At 47.9% G+C, this 20,542-nt stretch overlaps 1 protein-coding gene across 1 annotated transcript in view; it reads right to left on the minus strand.

Moving 5' to 3' along the window:
* VWF (von Willebrand factor) overlaps positions 1-18,995 on the minus strand; it is a 142,723-nt gene extending 123,728 nt beyond the window's left edge. Inside the window, exons 1-5 of the mRNA XM_069491458.1 lie at positions 18,868-18,995; positions 17,573-17,627; positions 15,536-15,700; positions 7,445-7,547; positions 6,946-7,154 (exon numbers count right to left, since the gene is read on the minus strand). Coding sequence (XP_069347559.1) covers positions 6,946-7,154; positions 7,445-7,547; positions 15,536-15,700; positions 17,573-17,627 — 532 coding nt within the window. The 5' untranslated portion in view covers positions 18,868-18,995. The remainder of the gene's footprint in view (positions 1-6,945; positions 7,155-7,444; positions 7,548-15,535; positions 15,701-17,572; positions 17,628-18,867) is intronic.
* Between the last annotated feature and the right edge of the window lie 1,547 nt (positions 18,996-20,542).

The raw sequence follows: 20,542 nt of genomic DNA on the forward strand, positions 1-20,542 counted from the left end.
TCACAGCGTCTATGCTGTAGTGCTTACAGCCTGCAATAGTCTGTGAGGGGACAACTGGCCCAGTGCAAAGTAATTGCCTGATGACACTGCTGAATCTTTGCCATGAAGGCAGTGTGGGACTGCCACCTTCACAGTAGTGGGGTGAGCGGTTCTTTGCATACCCAGGCCTGGAAGAGTGAAGCATGTTTCAAGGTCAAGTAATGCACTTGGGAATGAGAAATAAACTATCCCTGGGGAAAGAAAACAAAAGTGAAGACTTAGAATATGGTCATTTGGCATCTAGCATTTGACAGGCAGAAAAGAAAATGCTCCCCCAAAGATACATTCACTTCTTCATCCCTGGAACCTGTAAATATTATCTTATATGGCAAAAGGTGTGCTAAGTTAAGAATCTTGGGAGGAAATGCTTCTCTTGGGTTACCTGGGTGGGCCCTAAATGCAATCACATGTATCCTTATAAGAGATAGGTAGAGGGAAATCAGACAAAGACACGTGCAGAAGAGGAGCTGGAGGCAGAGACTAGAATGATGCAGCCACAGCCAAGGCAAACTTGCAGAAGCTGGACGACACTGGGAACAGATTCTCCCCTAGAGCATCTGGAGGGCGCACGGCTCTGCCAGCACCTCGATTCAGACTCCTGACCTCCAGAACCATGAGAGAATACATTTCCACTGTATCAAGCCACCAAGTTGGTGGTAATTTGATGGCAACCATAAGAAACTGATACAGGAGAGAAGCCAAAGGGAAGAGAGTTTAAATTTGTGGGGTGTCTACTGTGTGCGAGGCATTGTGATAGGTGGTCTCTGGGCACTCAGTCACTCTGTACCATACAGGCTTGGACACTTTCTAATAGGCCATGTTAAGGAAGAGGCAGAGAAGAGACTTCGTGTTTCCTGGGGAAAGCTCCTACTATGACCCTGGTATCTGAGCTGATCCCATCATTCCAATGAGCCCAATTCCTCATGTGTAAATAAGGGATCAGACTAGATGGCTTCTTTTCAGCACTGACCTTCTTTGAAGTGAAATTTTATGGGCTAAATCTGGAATGATGCATAAGGCTGTCCAATATCTAGAATTACAAATATTCTTGTTTAGAGAAAACTCTGAGACCCAGAGTTAAAGCCAAGCTGGGAAGACTCCCAGAAGTCAGGAAGCAAGGTTATCTGTTTAGTGACAAATATTGTTGAGTCTTTAACAACAAAAGGGAACTAAACTCCCAGTCCTCCGAGGATGATTTCCAAAATATCACCAGAGTCCTGACTTCTTGCCAAAAAACACCATCTTCTTTCTCATAGCATAGATCCCATTTTTAGTTTTTAAACCTTAGAGCCTGGAATAAGAAAGAAAGATATTCTAGGACTGAGATTTCCATTCTAGCAATATGGCAGATTAGAGAAACCTGAAAACTGTGCCACTACAATGGACAAATGTTCTATGGGATCCATGGCTAATCTCACAAAAAAAAAAAAAAAAAGTAGAGGGAATTTCAAGAGAAAAAAAGAAGGAAGAGAAAAAGGACAAGAAGAAAAAATTGAAAAACAGAACCGGCAAGTGTGATGATGTTCTGGTTACAGAGTAACCAGAGTGAAGGTGGCAATCTTGCCAACCAAGGGGTTTGGGATTAACAGCTCCATGGAGATGGAAATGAGTCTTGGATCTGCATGTTGTAGGGAGGTGGACCTGAGATCCCATTGTGAAGCTGGGACCCTTGAAGGACTACAACACCCTCCATGAGAAAGCTGACAAAAAAATAAATCCACTCTGAGAAATAGGGATACAAAGAAGTTTGTTACCTTGGTCTGGGCTCTGCATAGAAGTGGAAAAACAGTCTTCCCTGAAAATTTGTAGTTGTGGGAAATCCCTCATATAGATTTGAATTCCAGTTTATACTTCTCATAAGATTTAGTAAGTTCATATTGAAAAATTAACATAAAACCCTTCAAAGATGAGCTCACAATCCAAAATTATGAAACATAGGAAGCAATTCACTACAAGCAAGAGTCAACAGACATAAAAATAGCAGGATTAGCACTACAAAAACTTCAGATAATAAAATTTTTATATAGAGGTTATAAAACAAATATTTTTAAAATTATTGTTATAAAGAAGAAATTTAACTTTTACCAAGAATAAGAAAAATAAGAGAATAGAAAAAAAGCCATATTTAGCTTCTACAATTACAAATATAGTCAATGAAATAAGAATTCTCAGTTGACAGGTTAGACATCATCTGCAGGTTAGACAGAGTTGAGAATTAGTGAACTAGAAGATAGATCCAAGTAGTGATGTGCTGATAAGTCAGCTCTCCAGGAAAAAAAAAAGTTCTGATTTGTAGCATTTGCTGATTTCCATGGTGTAAATATTCCTACCATGAGCAATTTCAAGCCACCAACATGACACTGCTAAATGTGGAGCTGGGAAGAGATGCACACAACTGGTTCTCAGCAACCAGCACGAGCACACCACTTAATCTAAGCAAACCACCGGGAAAGCAACACAGCAGGATAAAAAGACAGAAAAATGGAAGTAAGGTAAAGGGGAAAAAAAAGATGAAATAAAAATATCCAACATAAATCAAATAGTTCCTGAAGGAGAAAAACAAAAGCTGAAATTTTTCTAAATCTGATGAAGGATATCACAATAAGTCCCAAGCTAGACAGTAAAAATAAAACTCACACTTAGACACATTCCAAAGTACCAAAAACAAAGAGATTACTTATACACAGAGATAAAAGACGTAATATCTGCAGAAAAATAACAATTAGACTGACGGCATACTTCTCAACAGCAACAATGGAATTCCTCAAAGTACTGTGAGGAATAACTGTGACTCCAGAGTTCTGAACCCAGCTAAAGTGTCACACAAGAATGAGGGAGTATTGCTTCCCATGTTCACTGCCAAGCCCTGAATGAAGGAACTACTAAAGGATGTTTTTTTAGGAAAATAAGAATTGAACACAGATGAAAGGAGAAATTATGAGCAAAGAATCTGTTAAACATGAAGGCATATCTAAACAAGCACTGATGGTGTAAAACTATAATAATGATGCCAAATTTAATAATAATAATGCCAATAAGCTCGGGGAAGGAGTGAGGGTAGTAGGGAAAGAAGTAGATAGAAAAAGTAGTAACAGTAGAAAGCACAAAATAAGGTAGTAAATATAAATCTAAATGTATTAATATAAACAGTATATTTAATATAAAATGAATGAAAAGAGACAAAACTTCACAATAAGAAGACAGAAAAGATTATGTTACATTAAAATAATAATAATGAGATATCACTATGCATTTATCAAAATTGCTAAAATAAGAAAATAAGCTGACAATACCAGATGCCGGCAAGGATTCAGAGCAACTGGAACTCATGCATTGCTGGTAGAAATGCAAATGGCATAGCTACTATAGCTACTTTGGAAACAGTTTGGCAGTTTCTTATGAAGTTAAACATATACTTGTCATACCAACTCCTAGATATTTACCTGGAGAAATTTAAAACATATGTTTACACAAAAACCTATATATGAATATCATCTCACACCTGTTAGGACAGCAACTATTAATATTAAAAAAATAAAACAGAAAAGTGTAGGCAAGGGTATAGAAAAATTGGAACCCTTTGTGCACTACTAGGAATGTAAAACGATACAGCTGCTATGGAAAACAATAGGGTGGTTCCTCAAAAAATTAAAAATAGAATCGCCTTATGATTCAGCAATTCCATCTCTGGGTGTACACTCAAAAGAATTGAAAGCAGGGTCTTGAAGAGATATTTGTGCACCCACGTTCATAACAGCATTATTCACTACAGCTAAAATATGGAAGCAACCTAAGTGTCCATTGATGGATAAATGGATAAGCAAAGTGTGGTACATACATACAAAATATTATTCAGCCTTTTAAAAAGAAGGAAATTCTGACATATGTTACAATGTAAATGAACATAATGCAAAGTGAAATCAACCAATCACAAAAAGACAAATACTGTATAATTGCACTTCTACGATGTCCTTAGAGTAGTCAAAGTTGTAGAGACAGAAAGTAGAATGGTGGTTTCCAGGGGCTATGAGGAGAGGATGGGGAGTTATTGTTTACTGAGCATACAGTTTCAGTTTTGCAAGATGAAAAGGGTTCTAGAGGTGGATGGTAGTGATGGTTGCACATCATAAATGTACTTACTACTACTGAACTATATACATAAAAATGGTTAAGCTAGTGAAGTTTATGTTGTGTGTATTATAGCACAATTAAAATGGGGGGGCAGGAGGGGGAAATCTATACATGAATGTTTACAGTGGGTTTATTCATAATTTCCCAAAACTGGAAACAACAAAGTTTCCTTCAGCTGGTGAATGGATGACAAATTATGGCACTACTCAGCAATAAACAGGCACAAATTATTGATACCTGCAACGACATGGATGAATCTCTAATATGTTACGTTAAATGAAAGAAGCTGGACTTAGAAGACTCTACTCTATGGTTATATTTATATGAGTTTTGGAAAAATCAAAATTATATAAACAGAGAAAAAAATCACTGGCTACCAGGGGCTAGGAATTAAGGGAGAGTTTGACTACAAAGGGGCATGAGGAATTTGGAGGGTGTTGAAACTGTTCTGTAGTTTGATTGTGGTGGTTATATCACACTACACTTTCATGAAAACTCATAGAACTGTACATGAAAGTATGAATTTTACTGTATGTAAGTTATACCTCAATAAATATGACTTTTAAAAGAACAATAATAAAATCCAGCTATCTGCTCCTTTCCTGAGACACATCTAAAAATCACTCAGAAAGGTTGAAAGAATGAAAAAGATATATCAAGCAAATACTAACCAAAAGAAAGGTAGAGTACCTGTATTAATATCAGACAGATTTTAAGGCAAAAGGCATTGTTAAAAATGATGAAAGTCATTACATAAAAGAAACAATTCACTAGAAAAATTCAACACTTCTAAAAACTAATAACAAAAATGTCTCAAAATATACAAAGCAAAACTTGACGAATTACATGAAGAAACTGACAAATTCACCACCATCATAGAAAAAGTTAACATAGCTCTCTTAGTATGGGGTAAATGAAGCAGATAAAAAGTAGTAAACATAGAGAAGATTTTAATAACACAATTAACAAACTTAATTCAAGTATATATAGAATCCTGGGCCAATCAGAAAATATATTCTTTTTGAACATACATAGAACAATTGCAAAAAAAAAAAAAATTATGTACTAGGCTACAAACGAATCTCCAAAATTTTTTAACTTAATTTAGAAATAAATTTAGTTACAAAGAGGTAACTTTAAAATCAAACAACCTTATCAAAAAGTGGGCAAACAAATATATGAAAAAATGCTTAATATCTCTAATCATCAGGAAAATGCAAATCAAAACCACAAGGAGATATCACTTATCTCCAGTGAGAATGGCCTTTATCAAAAAGTCCCAAAACAATAAATGTTGGTGTGGATGCAGAGAGATAGGAACACTCCTACACTACTGGTGGGACTGCAAACTAGTGCAACCTCTGTGGAAAGCAATATGGAGATACCTCAAAGAGATACAAGTAGAACTACCATTTGATTCAGCAATCCCATTACTGGGCATCTACCCAAAAGAACAAAAGACATCTGCACTCGAATGTTTATAGCAGCACAATTCACAATTGCAAAGATGTGAAAACAACCAAAGTGCCCATCAATACATGAGTGGATTAATAAAATGTGGTATGTGTATGCCATGGAGTTCTACTCAGCCACAAAACACAATGGTAATATAGCACTTCTTATATTATCCTGGATAGAGCTGGAACCCATTCTACTAACTGAAGTATCACAAGAATGGAAAAACAAGCACCACATGTACTCACCATCAAATTGGTATTAATTGATCAACACTTAAGTGTATATATGTAATAACATTCATCGAGTTTCGGGCACATGGGAGGGGGAGGAGGGGATAGGTATATACACATGTAATGGGTGCAGTACGCACCATCTGGGGGATGGACATACTTGAGGCTCTGACTCTGGTGGGACAAAGGAAATATATGTAACCTACACATTTGTACCCCCAGAATATGCTGAAATTTAAAAAATTTTTTAAAAATTCTAAACATTTGGAAATTTTAAAAACACTAGACATTATAAAAGAACTTAAAATGGAAATTAGAAAATTCATAGAACTAAATGAAAATATGCTACATATCCAAATTGGTATGGTGCTGCTAAAGGGGCATTTAGAGGAAAATTTATAGCCCTAAGTGTACATATTAGATAATAAAATATTGAGAAATCAGCATTGGAGAAGACAAAAACAAATGATCTTACTATCTTACAATATGGTGCAGCACAATGAAAGGAACAATCGACTGTTTCTCTGTACCTCTTAATTAGAGGGCAGTTAGCTGGGTCATAAAGAAGAAAGATAACTTATATACAAATATTCAGCTTTTGCAAGGGAACATCACTAACTGGATGTTTATGTAATTGAAATTATCAAAGAAAGATTTAATATTAGTAGTGGTTTTCACATTATCCGTATTACCTTCTATTGCTTGTGAACCCACACATGCACACACGTATAAACTGGTCTTTTTGGACAGTGTGGCGGACCCTCTTTGTAGATTTTATCCACTCCACTGGAGTGGGCTCAGGAGGATGTACTCAAACCATCCAGCGTTTGCCAGCCAACTACCATGTGTAAGTTGCTATGGAGAATTCAAAGATGAACAAAGTCAGGTTTGAGGAGCTCCAAGATCTGGTTTGACTGGAGGTCTAGGCATGGAGGGGAATGCTTAGAGATAAGACTGGCAAGATAAATTGAGGTGTGGTCATGGTGATTCTTTAATGCCAGGGCAGGTGTGTTAGGGAAGGTTTGCGAGCAGGGAAATAAAACGCATGACCACCGTTTAGGGAAGTGGTATCCCAGAAAAATCTTACCTTCTTGGGTCCTAAAGTCATCTTCAGCGAAGATGTTAAAGTTGCCACACAGCCCACAGGTCTTGTTGAAGTATCTATCCGACAGCAGGACTTGAAAGTTCCCGCTGCCATCGATCCTGGCCACAAAGCCATGGGCCTCACTGGACAGCTTGTAGTATCCAGCCTCCTTCTCCAGATACAGCCCTTTGGAGGCATAGGGCATGGCGACACTGGAGGACAAAGGATGGGTTCGGAAGTGGGCTTCCCACGCATGTTCCGATGTCCTCCCACCTTCCAGCCCCAACCCCACGTCACAAGGTCAAGGCCGTGGTGCAAAGCAGCTGAGGGCCTGGCCCGGCCGTCGGGAGACCTGACTCTCACCCAGCCCTGCTACTCACTTCCCCTGGGCACATTTCCTTCGTCTCTCTGTACCCCAGCTTCTTCATTTGAACAATGAGGGGGTGTGCAAGGGGATCCCCAGGGTCCTTTCTGACTTGGGCATTCGGGGCTCCTGACTTACCTTTGGTCCCCCTGCATCACGGTACCATTGACAAACAAACGGATGTCAAAAAATTCCCCAAGATACACAGAGAGGCCCACTCTCTTGCCGTTTTGGAAGTCCCCTGAAAGAGAAAAGAGTCCATAGTGTGATTTTTACCCCCCAAAAAGTTAATAATCTTTATAGTCTTATCTCAGTGGAAAACTCCCCAAAAAGACTTAACAGAGGGGCAAGAAAAATCCCCCTAAAAATCTCATCGGCTCACTCGTTTTTCCATTCATCTAAAAATATTTATTGAGTGCCTTCTCTTCTGTTTCACAAAAGAAAACTGTAAAGGCATGATCTCTTGCTTCCATACAATCTTACAATCTAGCTACGAAGGCAAGCAGGCAGCGTTTGAACGTGCCGTGGGGCAGCAAGCGAAAGCAACGGTGTCGAGCTGTGGCACTGTAGGTTAGTGGGCTTTAGAACGGTATCTGCAGACTGCCCGCATCAGAATATCTGCGCTATTTGTTTAAAATGAACGTCCATGAATCTCCCCTCAGTTTAGTGAATTGGATTCTCTGGGAGTTTAGAGACTTAAGTCAAGTGTCTCACACAGCACTTGGAACTTAATGAGGACACAATAAATGGTATTGCCACTGGAGATGTTTGAATGGCCAAACGCACGATGAAGTCGTCTCTGCCAGCTGCTGACTGAGGGCTGAACAGGGAGGCGGGCTGATGGCACTCGGCCTGAAAGAGGGAACACAGGCGGGAGGCAATTTCCACAGCATTATCGAAGTTTCCCGAGCCACAGCCAGCCTCTGAGGACGGCTGCTTGTGCTGGCCCTTGCTATTCAAAGATAACTGATCAGCCATAGAAGACGAAGGAACCAGAAGGGACAATACAGAGTCTGGTCTTGAGCCTTGGAGATGGAGAAACTGATGGAAACAGGGAAGACAGAGAGCTCACATGCGGCACAGGGCCTTGGGGCCCTGAAGGACGGGGCGTGGGACCCAGGTGGAAAGGTTAGCCTTGACAACGAGCAGATACATCCTCTCCTAAGAGGCGTGGGAGACTGCGGGCTCCAGGTTCTCGGCAAAAGAGGAGGCAAAGATGTCTGTGGAACCAGGAAACCTTGGCAAGCTCTGCTGACTCGAGGTGTTGCTATGCGGCCAGGGCCTCGGGTGCAGGGCAGTAAGGAAGGGGCCTTCTCACTGCCAACGGGGAGAGGAGGAGCCCCCCAGCAGGGGTCTGGGCTGGACCAAGGCTGCAGGAGGACCATGACCTCCTGGTACACACACACACACACACACACACATAATCACAAACAAACCAGAATGAGCCAGAAAATAGACTTGTTCCTGGTGAGATTTCAGTGAGGGCTGCCCCAGTAAATAAACGAGCCCATTCTAAGAATAGAGTCCTAAATGATATGCCATTAGCGGGTCAGTGCCACCAGCAAGAGCCCACAGACCTCCCACAGTCCACAAACCACACTCTGCAGCTCCAGACCAACGCTGCTGGGAGACAAAGGAGGCGCCCACCCCCAAAGTTGAAGGGGTTCTGTCCTGTTTGAGCCAAGGGGCCTTGCCCACCATACATTTGCACTTAGAACAGTTTTGGCAACAAGCAAAACTTTAGAAGTCGCAACAAACTTTCTGATAGCAGGAAATTAACCAAAGAAAAACAAACAGAACCGAAGAACAAAGAGTAAACAGAGTAATTATTTTTCATTTTAATTTATTTATCAGTAATGGTAGACTCTAAGTGATGGGTTTATGGATGTCATATTCTTTCAACTTTTCTGTGTTTGAAAATTTCCATAATAGAATGTTGAAAAAGCAAACAAATAGGGCAGCCTGGCAACGACCTCTGATTTGCAGTCCCTCCCAGGGGCCTTCCGGGACCCCGAGTCATCTGCAGTGGGCCCAAGGCCAAGTCCCTCCCTCGGCGGCTTCTGGGGCTGACACTGGGAACACTGCACAGCCGCTGCGGTGGGATGCGACAGGGCCCGTTGGCACCTCCTCACTGCGACCTGCAGAGCAGGAGACCGTCTGCTGGGGGTGGGCAAAGGAGCCCACGAGGCCTGGGGCTCTGTGTTATTAGGACCACTGAGACTGTCTCCCGGTCAGTAGAATCCTCCCCACTCCCGCCTCACAGGGCAGATAGACAGGGAGTTCTGCCCCTGCTTCGTGGTCACTCGGCCAGTGTGTCACCACTGAGCGAGGAAGGATCCCTGTGCACCTCTCCTTGCGGGCTCTCCTCGTGGGGACGCAGAAAGGGTGGATGGAAACACGCTGGCCAGGGACTCTGCGGCTGGAGGAGGGGCAGGGAACGCTTCGGAGGTGACCAGGCAGCTTGGGGTGCGGCCTGGCCCCACAGCTGCTGAGCCTGTGCTGCAGGAAAGCCCGGAGGTCACCACCGCCGTACGATTGAAAAGTAGGGCCTGCGAGGCTGAACAAGCCGGGAATTCCTCGGGAGCAAACAGTCAAATAAGACCCAGGAGAAGTGTGTGGGAGGGTGTGGGAGCCCCAGCCCTTCTCAAGTCACTGGCGGAGCAAGCCTGCCCGCACCGGCTGCCAAGCGGGGGTAACACGCCCGTGACCACAGAGCTAGTAAGTGATGACAGGGCTGGGACTCCGACCGGGGGCTGTTGGAAGGGGGCTGTTGAAGGGCTTGCTCCTTGAGGCCCCAGGACAGATCAGCGTTAGGAAGGCCAGGAGGCAGCGGGAGCGGAGCTCAGGGCTAAGCACTGGGGGCAGCACCGTGGACAAAGAGAGGGGGGATTGGCCACCCCAGGACCTTCACCTGCTGCAGGAATTTTACAGGACAATAAAAGGATTTGCTCTGTAAAGTTTGGACTCAGTCAAAAGGCCACATTTAAGGACCTAGAAGGCCACATGTGGCTTAAGGCCACAGGTTCCCCACCCCTGGCCCCCACACACCCACCCAGAGACAAACCCAAAATAGTCTAGGGCGGGTGGGGCTGGCGTTCAGGCCTTCAGTGAGGACCACACTGCATGGAGCCCGTGCACTCCCGGCCCCGGACGGCCCAGGGGCTGGAAGAGCAGTCAGCCCACACCTGAGCTGGCAGGGGATTTTTGAAGTGTGACCTGGAGGAGCCTACAATTCAGAGAAACATACTGTGGCAGAGGAAAGATCTTGGACATCATCTAAACAAGTGGTTCTTAAACTCTTTTGCCCAGAAAGCATAGTAAAAACAATTCACTTCGTGACCCAGTACACACAAACACACAGACACACACACTTACCCTTACCATGTATCACGTGCTTTGATATTTTCTGACATTTTCTATTTTACTCTATTTAATCTTTTTAAATCCCAGTTACAACCACTAAATTAATTTTAGGACCCATAGCTCGTGACTCAGTTTGTAAAACACTGGTCTAGACTTACTCCAATTTGCAGATGTAGAAACGGAGGCCTAAGTTTACAACAGGATTTCTCCCCCTCACCACCACGGAATTCGGGGCCAGATACTTCTTTGTGGCAGGGCCCATCCCGTGCATGGCGGGACAATTGGCAGCATCCTGGCCTCTACCCACTAGATGCCAGTAGCACCCACCCCTGAGTTGTGACAACCGAAAATGTCTCCAGAAGCCGCCAGGTGGTCCTCTAGGGGAAACGTCACCCCGACTGAGAACTGGTTCACGCTGTCAGCATGGAGCAGAGCCCACACCCCGGCTCTCTGACTCCAAGTCCAAATCTCCGTTTGCAGCACAAAGCTGCCTAACAGGGCATCCGCGCTGGGGATCCAGCTCACCACTACCAGGGGAGAACTCCACATCGGCTTTGTCCCCTCGCTAAAGAACCCAGCATCAGATGACATGCAGCCATTAGGAAAATGAGCCATGAGAAATGGGCACACCCCGCAGACCTCCAGGTTAGTACTTCCTGTGACTGCTAGGAAGAGGGGCTGGATGTCACCCACCCCAAGAGACAAGACAAACCAGCGAAGCTCTCCCCAGGCTCCCACCGGGCTGCGGGACTCAGCGACTGAGGCAGTGAGCGAGGGACTAAGCCCCTGCCCCCATGTTGGGCGAGGACATGGGACCTTCGGGAAGCTGGCGGGTAGCTGGAGCCAGAGTCAGACACCAGGCGCTAGTGCGGAGCTCACTGATCTGCATTTGCAAGGAACACCCTCCTCTGGCCTGCGACTTTGATGGTGGTGACCCTCTCTGTCCAAACTCTGAGGAGCCAGATCTGGTCTGACCAGCCATTTACTGGCTCAGAAACAAAGGCTCCACTGGGGAAGTGACTCAGCAGACTGTGGGTTGTTTGTGTCTCTCACTTGGCTGGTTTGGGAGCGAGACCTGCAGCAGCGGCCTTGGGAGCGCAGTCTCTACTAAGTGGGAGCAACCAGGCCCCCCGAGGTCTCTCTCTGGCCCCCATGCTGACTGCAGGAGCCGTGCAGCTTGGCCTCGGAGCCTGGAGCCTGCCTGGGGCTAGGGTCAAGGCAAAGGGCCTCCCCTTGCACCAGGTGGTCCTTCATGTACAGACATAAACACTTTGCCCAGGATGTGAACACCGTCCACAGGCACTCGAGAGGAATGTGAATTTGCAATTTAGGATCAAGGAAACAGGATGTCATTGGAGAACAATGGAACAGAGGGTGTCCTTCGGCGTGTACACGGCATGCACACTAAAGCCCAGGGTCCCAGGTCTGGGCTCCCTTCCCTGACCCCGGAGCCCCAGCTCCTCTGAAGCACCAGTGCCAGCCCTCAAATCATTCCTCTCCTCCCGCACACCCCACCACCACCACCGCCACCCACAGGAAAAGTAGCCACCCATTCTCTATGATTTAGCAACATGCTTTTCAGTGGAAATGAGTTCAATCTATTAAATAAATTAAAGTATGTTTGAACCGTAGCCTGATTTAGGCCAACAACCTCCCGGAAAATTGACGCTTAAGAAGAGCAAATTATTTATAAGAAAAAAATAATGACCCAGTGCGGAAAACCGCTGAGATGTTTTCAAGTAGAGAGTCCTTCCACAGCCCTTCGAACTCCCCCTGGGCCACCGAAACCCCCTTGTCTCTGCGAAGTGCACGTCCAGCAAACAAGGGAACATCCTGTGTTATTTGGCTGCTTTCAATAACCCAGGTTTGGGTAACACGCGATGCTTTCGAATAACTTGTCTCACTTGATCCTCACCATTTCAAATGGTATCTCCATTGCAAAGATGAGAAAACGGAGGCTGAGACTACGCAACTGCTCTGAGGACGCCCCGTGGGGAGGGAAAGCGCAGGCGAGACACAGGTTGTCCCCTCCATGCTGTTTCCCGCTGGGGGCAGAGCCACCAGCCCTGCCAGGTTGGAAACCAACCGGTGAGCACAGCTTCATGCGCCCAGTGCTGGACAGGAATGGTCCAGGGCTTCCTGGAGGAGGTGACAGTGACAGCCACGAGGCACCAGCAGAGGCTGCACTTCCCTGACTGTGAGGGTCACCCTGAAGCCGGGAGGGGTCTGGAATTGGGCTTCAATAGGGGGCTTTTCCAACATGCTGGCTTGGCTCCCTGCGCCCAGAGTATGAACTCTGCCTGGGACTAAGATATCGCCATGTATTCTTTACAAACCTGTCTCCAGGGCAGGGAGTCCCAGCCAGAGTGTATTAAAGCAGACCATGGAGTCAAGACATGTAGAGTCAAGCCACTACAGTGCTGCCACGGGGTCCCCCTCCCTGGAACCTCCACTGAAGCCCAAAGCCATAGAGTGCAGAGCGTGTTGCTATTTCTTCTTTCAGAATCTTCCTCCCGTCACTTCTAACCCTCCAGCCCACTGACACCCCAGAGCCACCTCAGGCAGGGCATCTGTATCATCCACTGTGATTGTTAAGATGGAGAACTTAACTTAAACATTGGGGCCACCTGCGGGAGGAGGGCCTCAGTCCTCAGCTTCCTGGGGAGAAGGAGGGTTCTCCCCAGCTGCAAGGTGGGACCCCCACAGACGCCCTGGGGTGTCTCTGGCTTTTTTCACCTCCTGCTTGGTTACTACGGCCAAGGCCACCCTGCTTCTGCCTCCCTCCTTCTTAGGACCACCTTGGCAAAGCACCAGCTCCCTCCCGACCCTTCTCTGCAGCACAAGACTCTACACGAGCTCCTCACAGCCTGCGGAACCGGGACAAACTCCGTCAGCCCTCACGGCCCTGAGCACAGCCTCCCAGATGGCCCAGCCTTTCCCCCCTCTGTGCTCCGGTCCTGGGCTTCTCAAAGTTTGGTCCCCAGTCTACGAGCAGCAGCAGCTGGGAAATTATTAGAAACGAACATTTTGGGCCCCCTTCCAGATCTACTGAGTCAGAACCCTGGGGTGGGGCCCGCCCCCTGTCTGTAACAGCCCTGCAGGCGGTCCTGATGCGTGCTGGGGTTTGGGGACCACTGCTCCAGCCACGCTGACCTCCCTACTTGCTCCCTGCCAGGAGCACACCTGCCCCCCAGCCTCCTCCCCTTGCTCGTGCCGTCCCCACCTCGTGGGACACCCTCCCCCGTCTCTCTGCCCAACCACGGCCCGCTCACCCCGGGCTCCTTCAGTACAACAGAGATCGCCGTGCTTCGGGCTCCCTGTCCCATTCAGTGTTGACAGAGACCCCAGGGAGCTAAGGGCCAGGAAACTGAGATGAACCAGACATAGCCCTTGCCCTTGAGAAGTGCACAGAGGAGTGCGGAGAATGGCAGCTCCCAAAGTCACCCTGTGAGAGGTTTTCCGACAGAGTCCAGGCAGGGGGCAAAGACAGCCTAGGGTAGGGGCCAAGGGGCAGGGCAAGCTGTGGCCAACCGTCAGTTCACAGGGCTCCCACCCAGAGCCGAGCCCGGTGCTGGGCACAGAGGGCACTCTGCGTGCACCCTGTTGGCTGACGGAGCAACAAGCCCAGAGCCCCACGGCCTGTACCCCTGCAAATGTCTGGGTGTGGCCAGAGACGCCCTGCTTGACCCAGCTTGATCCAGGCTCCTCTGAGCCCTCCTCTAGACTATGAACTGGCCTTGGCCTGTGTAGTTGAGTTTTTGCAAGAATCCCACTGGGTCAGCTTAGGAAAGACCACCCACCCTCAACATCTGCCCACCTGGCCTGCCTTCAGCAAGAATCCCGTCAGCGTGGTTTAACCAGAATGCCCTGGCCCCTGATGTTGCCTCTTAATAATTTTCCACCACTGACCCCCACCCTGCCGTTTGCTCTAAATCCCCACTTTTCCTTGTGCACTCGGAGTTGAGCCCTATCTCTCTTCCCCGACCGCAAAACCCCCTTTGCAGCAGTCCCTCTTGAATAAGGTCTGCCGCTTTAACAGGTGTCACGAAAATTTCTTTAACGGTGTGAGTCTGCTCATTGCTGTCCCTGCTCCCCCAGGCTGAGGCCCCACCTTGTTTAGGTTTCGTAGCACCCCCACGTCACACACATCTGTCAAATTCTTAGTGTGCAGAGGTCACCAGAGCATAATGCTCCATCACTGCCTCCAGCCCCGCCCCCAGCCTTGGCAGCTGCCCTCTGTCCTTAGGGCACAGGAAGGTTCCTCCGACTCGAGAGGCTGGGACCAAAACCCCGCTCCTCCACACATTATCTGTCAGGCCTCGGAAGGACACCCAACCTCCTTGGGCCGTGGCTCTTCATTTATAAGAGAGCGGTAACCACATCTCCATCCCAGAGCTGTTGTGAGGATGCAGAGACACACAGGGACAGTGCCAGCACTGTCATAGGAACACAAAAAATGCTCAACACAAGCAAGGTATTCTGAATTCCAAAGGCCACCAAGAAAACAGCGACAAGTCTTCCCTTTCGTGAGAAGCTTTACACGTTCTACAGCACCTTGTAGCTCATCGTTTCCCTTGATGCGTGGGAGCCCCCAGAGCCTTGCCTGGAGCCAGAGCAATGGCGACAGCCACTGGGGCAGCACAGAGACGCGCTCCGTCCCACCAGGCTCCCGTGGGGAGAGGCCCGGGAAAAGCCAAGGGAAGCCACCTATCACGGCAGGGCCATTCCCCCCACGTTCCTAGCAGCAACCTTCCAGCTTGAGCACTGACCTGAGAGTAGGAGTCCTCCCCCCACTCCTGGCTGAGCTCAGCGACCTCCCCCCCCCCCCCCCCCGGCTGATTCCTCCCTGCAGTGCCCGGGACTCACCAAGAAGTGAGAAGGAGTGTTCCTCGCAGTCCCCTGCCAGGAAGTAACTGCAGTGTCCCGCAAAGCTGTACATGTTCCCATCAAAGGTGTTGATGAAGTCATCTCCGAAGAGGCTGCACCGGGCCATCGACGACTTGCCACGAGTCCCTCCCGCACAAAGGGTCCCTAGAGCAGAGGTTATGGGTGAGCACAGCTGAGACCACCTGCCCAAACCTCTCTGGCCTCACAGAAACAAGGCTGCCTCTGACAGCAATCGGGCTACGGGAAGGTACTTCACATCCTAAATGAGACTAAAGCTGTTGCTTTCAGCCCCGAGATAGGACCCAGGATTCACAGCAATAACAAAGGAACAGTTTTTCAGGAAATCTACTGATTTTAATGATATTTAGTTACTGATTTAAAATGTAATCATGCTCATAAAAAACTTGCAGGATACAGAAAAAACATGAAGAAGAAGTTAAAATCATCTGTAACACATCACTGAGTGATAACTAGAGTCAATATTTCAGTGTTTTTTTTAATTATTATTTCAGCATATTGTGGGGGTACAAAAGTTTAGGTTACGTATGTTGCCCTTGCCCCCCCTCAATATTTCAATGTTTTACAGCATATGTACAGTTGTAGAGTTTTTACAAATTTGTGACCATCCTGTGTAAACTATTTGTAACCTCCGGTTTTTTCTCGGTACGTCGTAAAGAATTTGTCATGCCATTGTGTATGCTTACAATACGTGATTTTTAGTCGCTGTGCTATATTTTGCATCCAAATGTATGTAGTATAACCCCCTATTATTTCTAAGTTTTTATTTGTTTGTTGGTTTATTTATTTATTTATTGAGAGAGGGTCTCACTCTGTTGCCAGGTCTAGAGTGCAGTGGCGCCATCATATCCCTCTCTAGCCTTGAACTCTTGGCCTCAAACGATCCTCCTGCCTCAGCCTCCCAAATAGCTAGGACTATAGGCATACACTACCATGCCTGGCTAACTTTAAAAAAAAATTGTCATAGAGAAGGGGTCTCAATAGGTTGTCCAGGCTGATTTCAAACCTCTGGCCTCAAGCAATCCTCCCACCTCGGCCTTTCAAGGTGCTGGGATTACAGGCATGAACCACCCCACCTGGCCCAAATTTTTTAATATTATAAGTAGATTGCAATGAGCATCTTTGTACATAAATCTACTAGTATATTTTGAGAGGATTAAATTTTAAACAGATCAGACTGTGTGCCTGCTATATAGAATCCATGAAGGGTTGACTCTTCCAGGGTCATGTGCTAACTCCCTCTGCAACTATGTGCGTGCATCCGTGTGTGTGTGTGTGTGTGTGTGTGTGTGGTCAGGTGGGGAACCACAGCGGTAAATCTCTAAGTGTTCTGGGTTCCCTGGCACAAGACCCACCTGGTAGGAAGACGCAGAGAGTGTGACAAATGTATACTTCTTCCCAGACTAACCTGTGAGCAGCAGGCTGAGTGCTGTTGACCTACTGGGTCTAAATGGAGACAGTTCAAGGTCAAAAGGCCCCTTCTGCTATGCACAGACTCAGAATCTCAGTGAGGGAAGGAAGGCAGTACAGTGCGGGGCAGTGGAAAGAGTGCTGGTCTGGGCCCGAGGAGAACTGAGCTCCGATCTTGGCTCTGTGAGAATTTGGAGCAGTCATTTCTCCTCCTTGACCCTCAGTCTCTTCATTTGTACCATGGTAGGTTCAACTAGATGACCTCTACAATCCTTCCTAAAACTAATAATCTATCCAGGTCTTGGATTCCTTCTTCCCCACCTGTGTCCCCATCATATAGGACAATTCTTTGCCACTCTTGTGCTTCTTAATTTCCCAATAGAGGAAGGCTTTTGCAGGCACCTGCTTTCTGGGAACACAAGTCAGGGGCAGGGGGCTCTGCAGACCCTTCACAGGAGGCAGCCAGCATGAGCCTAGCATGGGGCTGGGCACACAGGCGACTCCAGACACACCTGCTCATTCCTGGAATGGGGTTACTCCCATTGGCCCTGGGGCAGGAGGAAGGAATGGAAGCCCTTTGGCACCTACCTGGCAAAGTGAGCGCCAGAGCAAGCAGCACCCTCGCAAGCCTGGCAGGAACCATCTGCAGAGAAGCCAGAGAGATGATGGTTATCACCACGCAGGGAGATGGCCGCTGGTATGTGCCACCGTCAGTGCATGAAGTGGGGGGAAACTCGCCTTTAAAGCAGGAGAAAAGATGGATCTTCACTGACCCCCATCTCCCCTTTGAACATGGGCTTCTAGCCACCCCCCAAAAAAATCCCTGGCCGGTGCCAGGCCCAAGAGTAACAATGGCTGTGAGCCAGGAGCCCGGGGCATCCTTCCCCAGAGCACAGCCCCAGGCCAGGATGGAGGAGGAAAGCCCTGCCTTCTCCTGCTGCTCCTCTCTCAGGTCCCTGCCCTCCTGCAGCCCCTGCCCTCCTGCAGCGGCGTTCCTTCCTGCCCCCGCATCCTTCCACATTTGGCAGCGACCGGGTGAGTAGAAACTGTCTTTCACTTGTGTTCCTTCCACGGGCACCCAGACTTATAGAATGCTCAGGAACCCCCGACCGACTATTTGCTTCTTGGTCCGCTGCCCTGTACCCTGAGAGCCCCCAGATCGGGGGTCTCTACCTCATCTCTATCCCCAGCCCCTGACACAGTGCCCAGCACCCAGGAGATGCCCAGTAAATGTTTGCTGAGTTGACCTGCTAAATGGACAGGAGCCCAGCACCCTGGGGCCCTGGCAAGATTCCCCACTGTGCACCCACCTCCCAGAGAAGAACAATTGATCCCGGCTGCAGAGAACACTCCAAGTCCCTTAGAGCCCCTGCCACAGCCCCTCTCTTCTGGAAAAGTTTGTTAAATGAAGTGCTTAATCTGTCACCTGAGATTCACTGGGGGTGACTTCTTTCCTACCTAATGCCCCATCCAGCCAAACAAAGGAGAGATACACGCAATCTATTATATATGTGTGGAAGTAACACTTCGCTATCACCTATGGCCAAGTCTCAGTCTCAGAGCAGGTGTCCCTCTCCCACTCCCAACACACAGGTGCTTTAGGTGCTCCCAGAAGTTTCCCAGCGGTGACGGCAAAGTTCGTTCCAACTCCCTGGCATCAAGCACTACCACGCAGTACAACCCCCTGCATGAAGAAAAGCAGTCACAGGACCCCAGGTGCAAGTGGAGGAGGGGGCAGTAGGATTGTCCCTGGCTGAGTAGAGTCACCCCTCCAAACAAAGCCCTTCTGGTCCAGGGATGGAGAAGCCCAGCTCCCCAGGGGAGGGATCAGTCCTGCATCGTCCTCCCACGAGTGAGCCAGCTCTCTTTCCAAATCACCGTACCTTCCCCTGCAAATGGGGCTGCAGGTATCTCCAAGGTCCCTTAGGAAACTCAGCCACTGCCCGAGGTGTGGCCACACCTAGGCCATGCTCCCAGCAGCTGCCGAGGCTGAATCAGGCCTGCTACAGCTCCGGACTGGCCTGCTGTAAGTGGCCCAGGGGCTGCAGAGTCCCCACAGCTGGGGGAGATAAAGCCCAAGTCGTGACGTCCATCAACCTCCCTCCCTTCCCCACCACAATAGCCGTGAGCTGCCATTGGCCTTCCCCTAATTACCAAAAGGAAACAATGAAAGGAAATGCTATTGGGAATACCTCCAAGCTGATAAGGCTTTGAACAGTTTGGAGGGAGACCTCCTGGCAGCTGCCTTAATGAACGGCCTTGCCCTCCGCCAAACACCCCGCTCTCCTGCATCCTCACACTGGGTCCCTGGTCCTCCCCGAGTGCCCCACACAGACAGGGGATGACCAGGAATGCTGGCTGTCCCAGGGAAAGCTGATCCAGGCCAGGCACGAATCAGACTGGATCAACAGAGCTTCCTGATCTGGCTTCCAGGGCTGGACTCCAGGAACTTTGGGAAAAACACCTCAGCCTGAGCCAATTTAGCTGCCACGTTTGGAGGCAAGAGAGCACTGACGCTGCCTATGCACCCTGGTATGAGCGATCCGGTCGTGGCCCCTGACAAAAACAATCAGTCTGGGTCCTGGCCACAGTTTAACGGACAGGTTAAAGATGAAGGTCCTAGCCACACGTGCAGGCCTTTGTAAAACGATGAGGGGGGCGGGTTTGATTCCAGTACTTCTATTATTATTAGATTCTGATAATTCGAATTCTCAAAGACCCTCCCACCCCATTTCTGGTACCCTAAGTCCTCCCCTAACCTTACACACACACACACACACACACACACACACACACACCACAATCCTTCTTCCCAGCCTCCCATTCCCAAAGCCTAATTCTCAACATTATCTGCTAAACTAATTCCTGCTAAAAGGGGTGGCTGAGGAAATGGGCGGGGTGGGGGAAGTGGCTCTCTCATGGTGGGATTCCGGGCACTAGGACAAGCAGCCTGAGCCATCCTGAGGTGTGGAATCCCACCTCCCCCTCCTCCATGACACCACCTGCCCTCAGACTTCGAGAAACCACGATGTCCCCAACCTCTGCCCTACACACATACCTCACAGCCACCACTCCCTGTGCCACCCCAGGAGGGGAAGATGAACACTCCCGAGGAAGAAAAAAGGCACGAGGCAGAATTAGTATGATATAGTAGAAGAGGCACTAAAGGATTCCCATTTTCAGCTTTTTTAAAAATTAAAGAACCTGAAAATCTTACTGTTACAAAATATCTTGAAATGTTGTGTTAAATATAATAAATGTTCTTTAAAGGCACAGCTGAGCCTCAGACTATCTCCAAGGGTCCACGAGGAAGAAGAACCAAATGAGCACGAGGTGGTGCAGGCCCGTGGGGTCAGCCAGCCGGGCACCCTCCAGGCTTAAGGCCCAACGTGGCCAGGACAGGACAGCAGGCTGTGCCCTGACCCGGGAGGGTGCCAGAACTGAGCCCTGCATAAAGCTGAAGCCTTGAAGGGAAACATCTTCCAATCACCAACATAGAAGATACAGAAGCTTGTCTGTCTCCATCTATTTTGGAGGTGGGAAAATTAAGTCTTTCTT

Source organism: Eulemur rufifrons, chromosome 16 (genome assembly GCF_041146395.1).
Source record: "Eulemur rufifrons isolate Redbay chromosome 16, OSU_ERuf_1, whole genome shotgun sequence".
Taxonomy (NCBI): domain Eukaryota; kingdom Metazoa; phylum Chordata; class Mammalia; order Primates; family Lemuridae; genus Eulemur; species Eulemur rufifrons.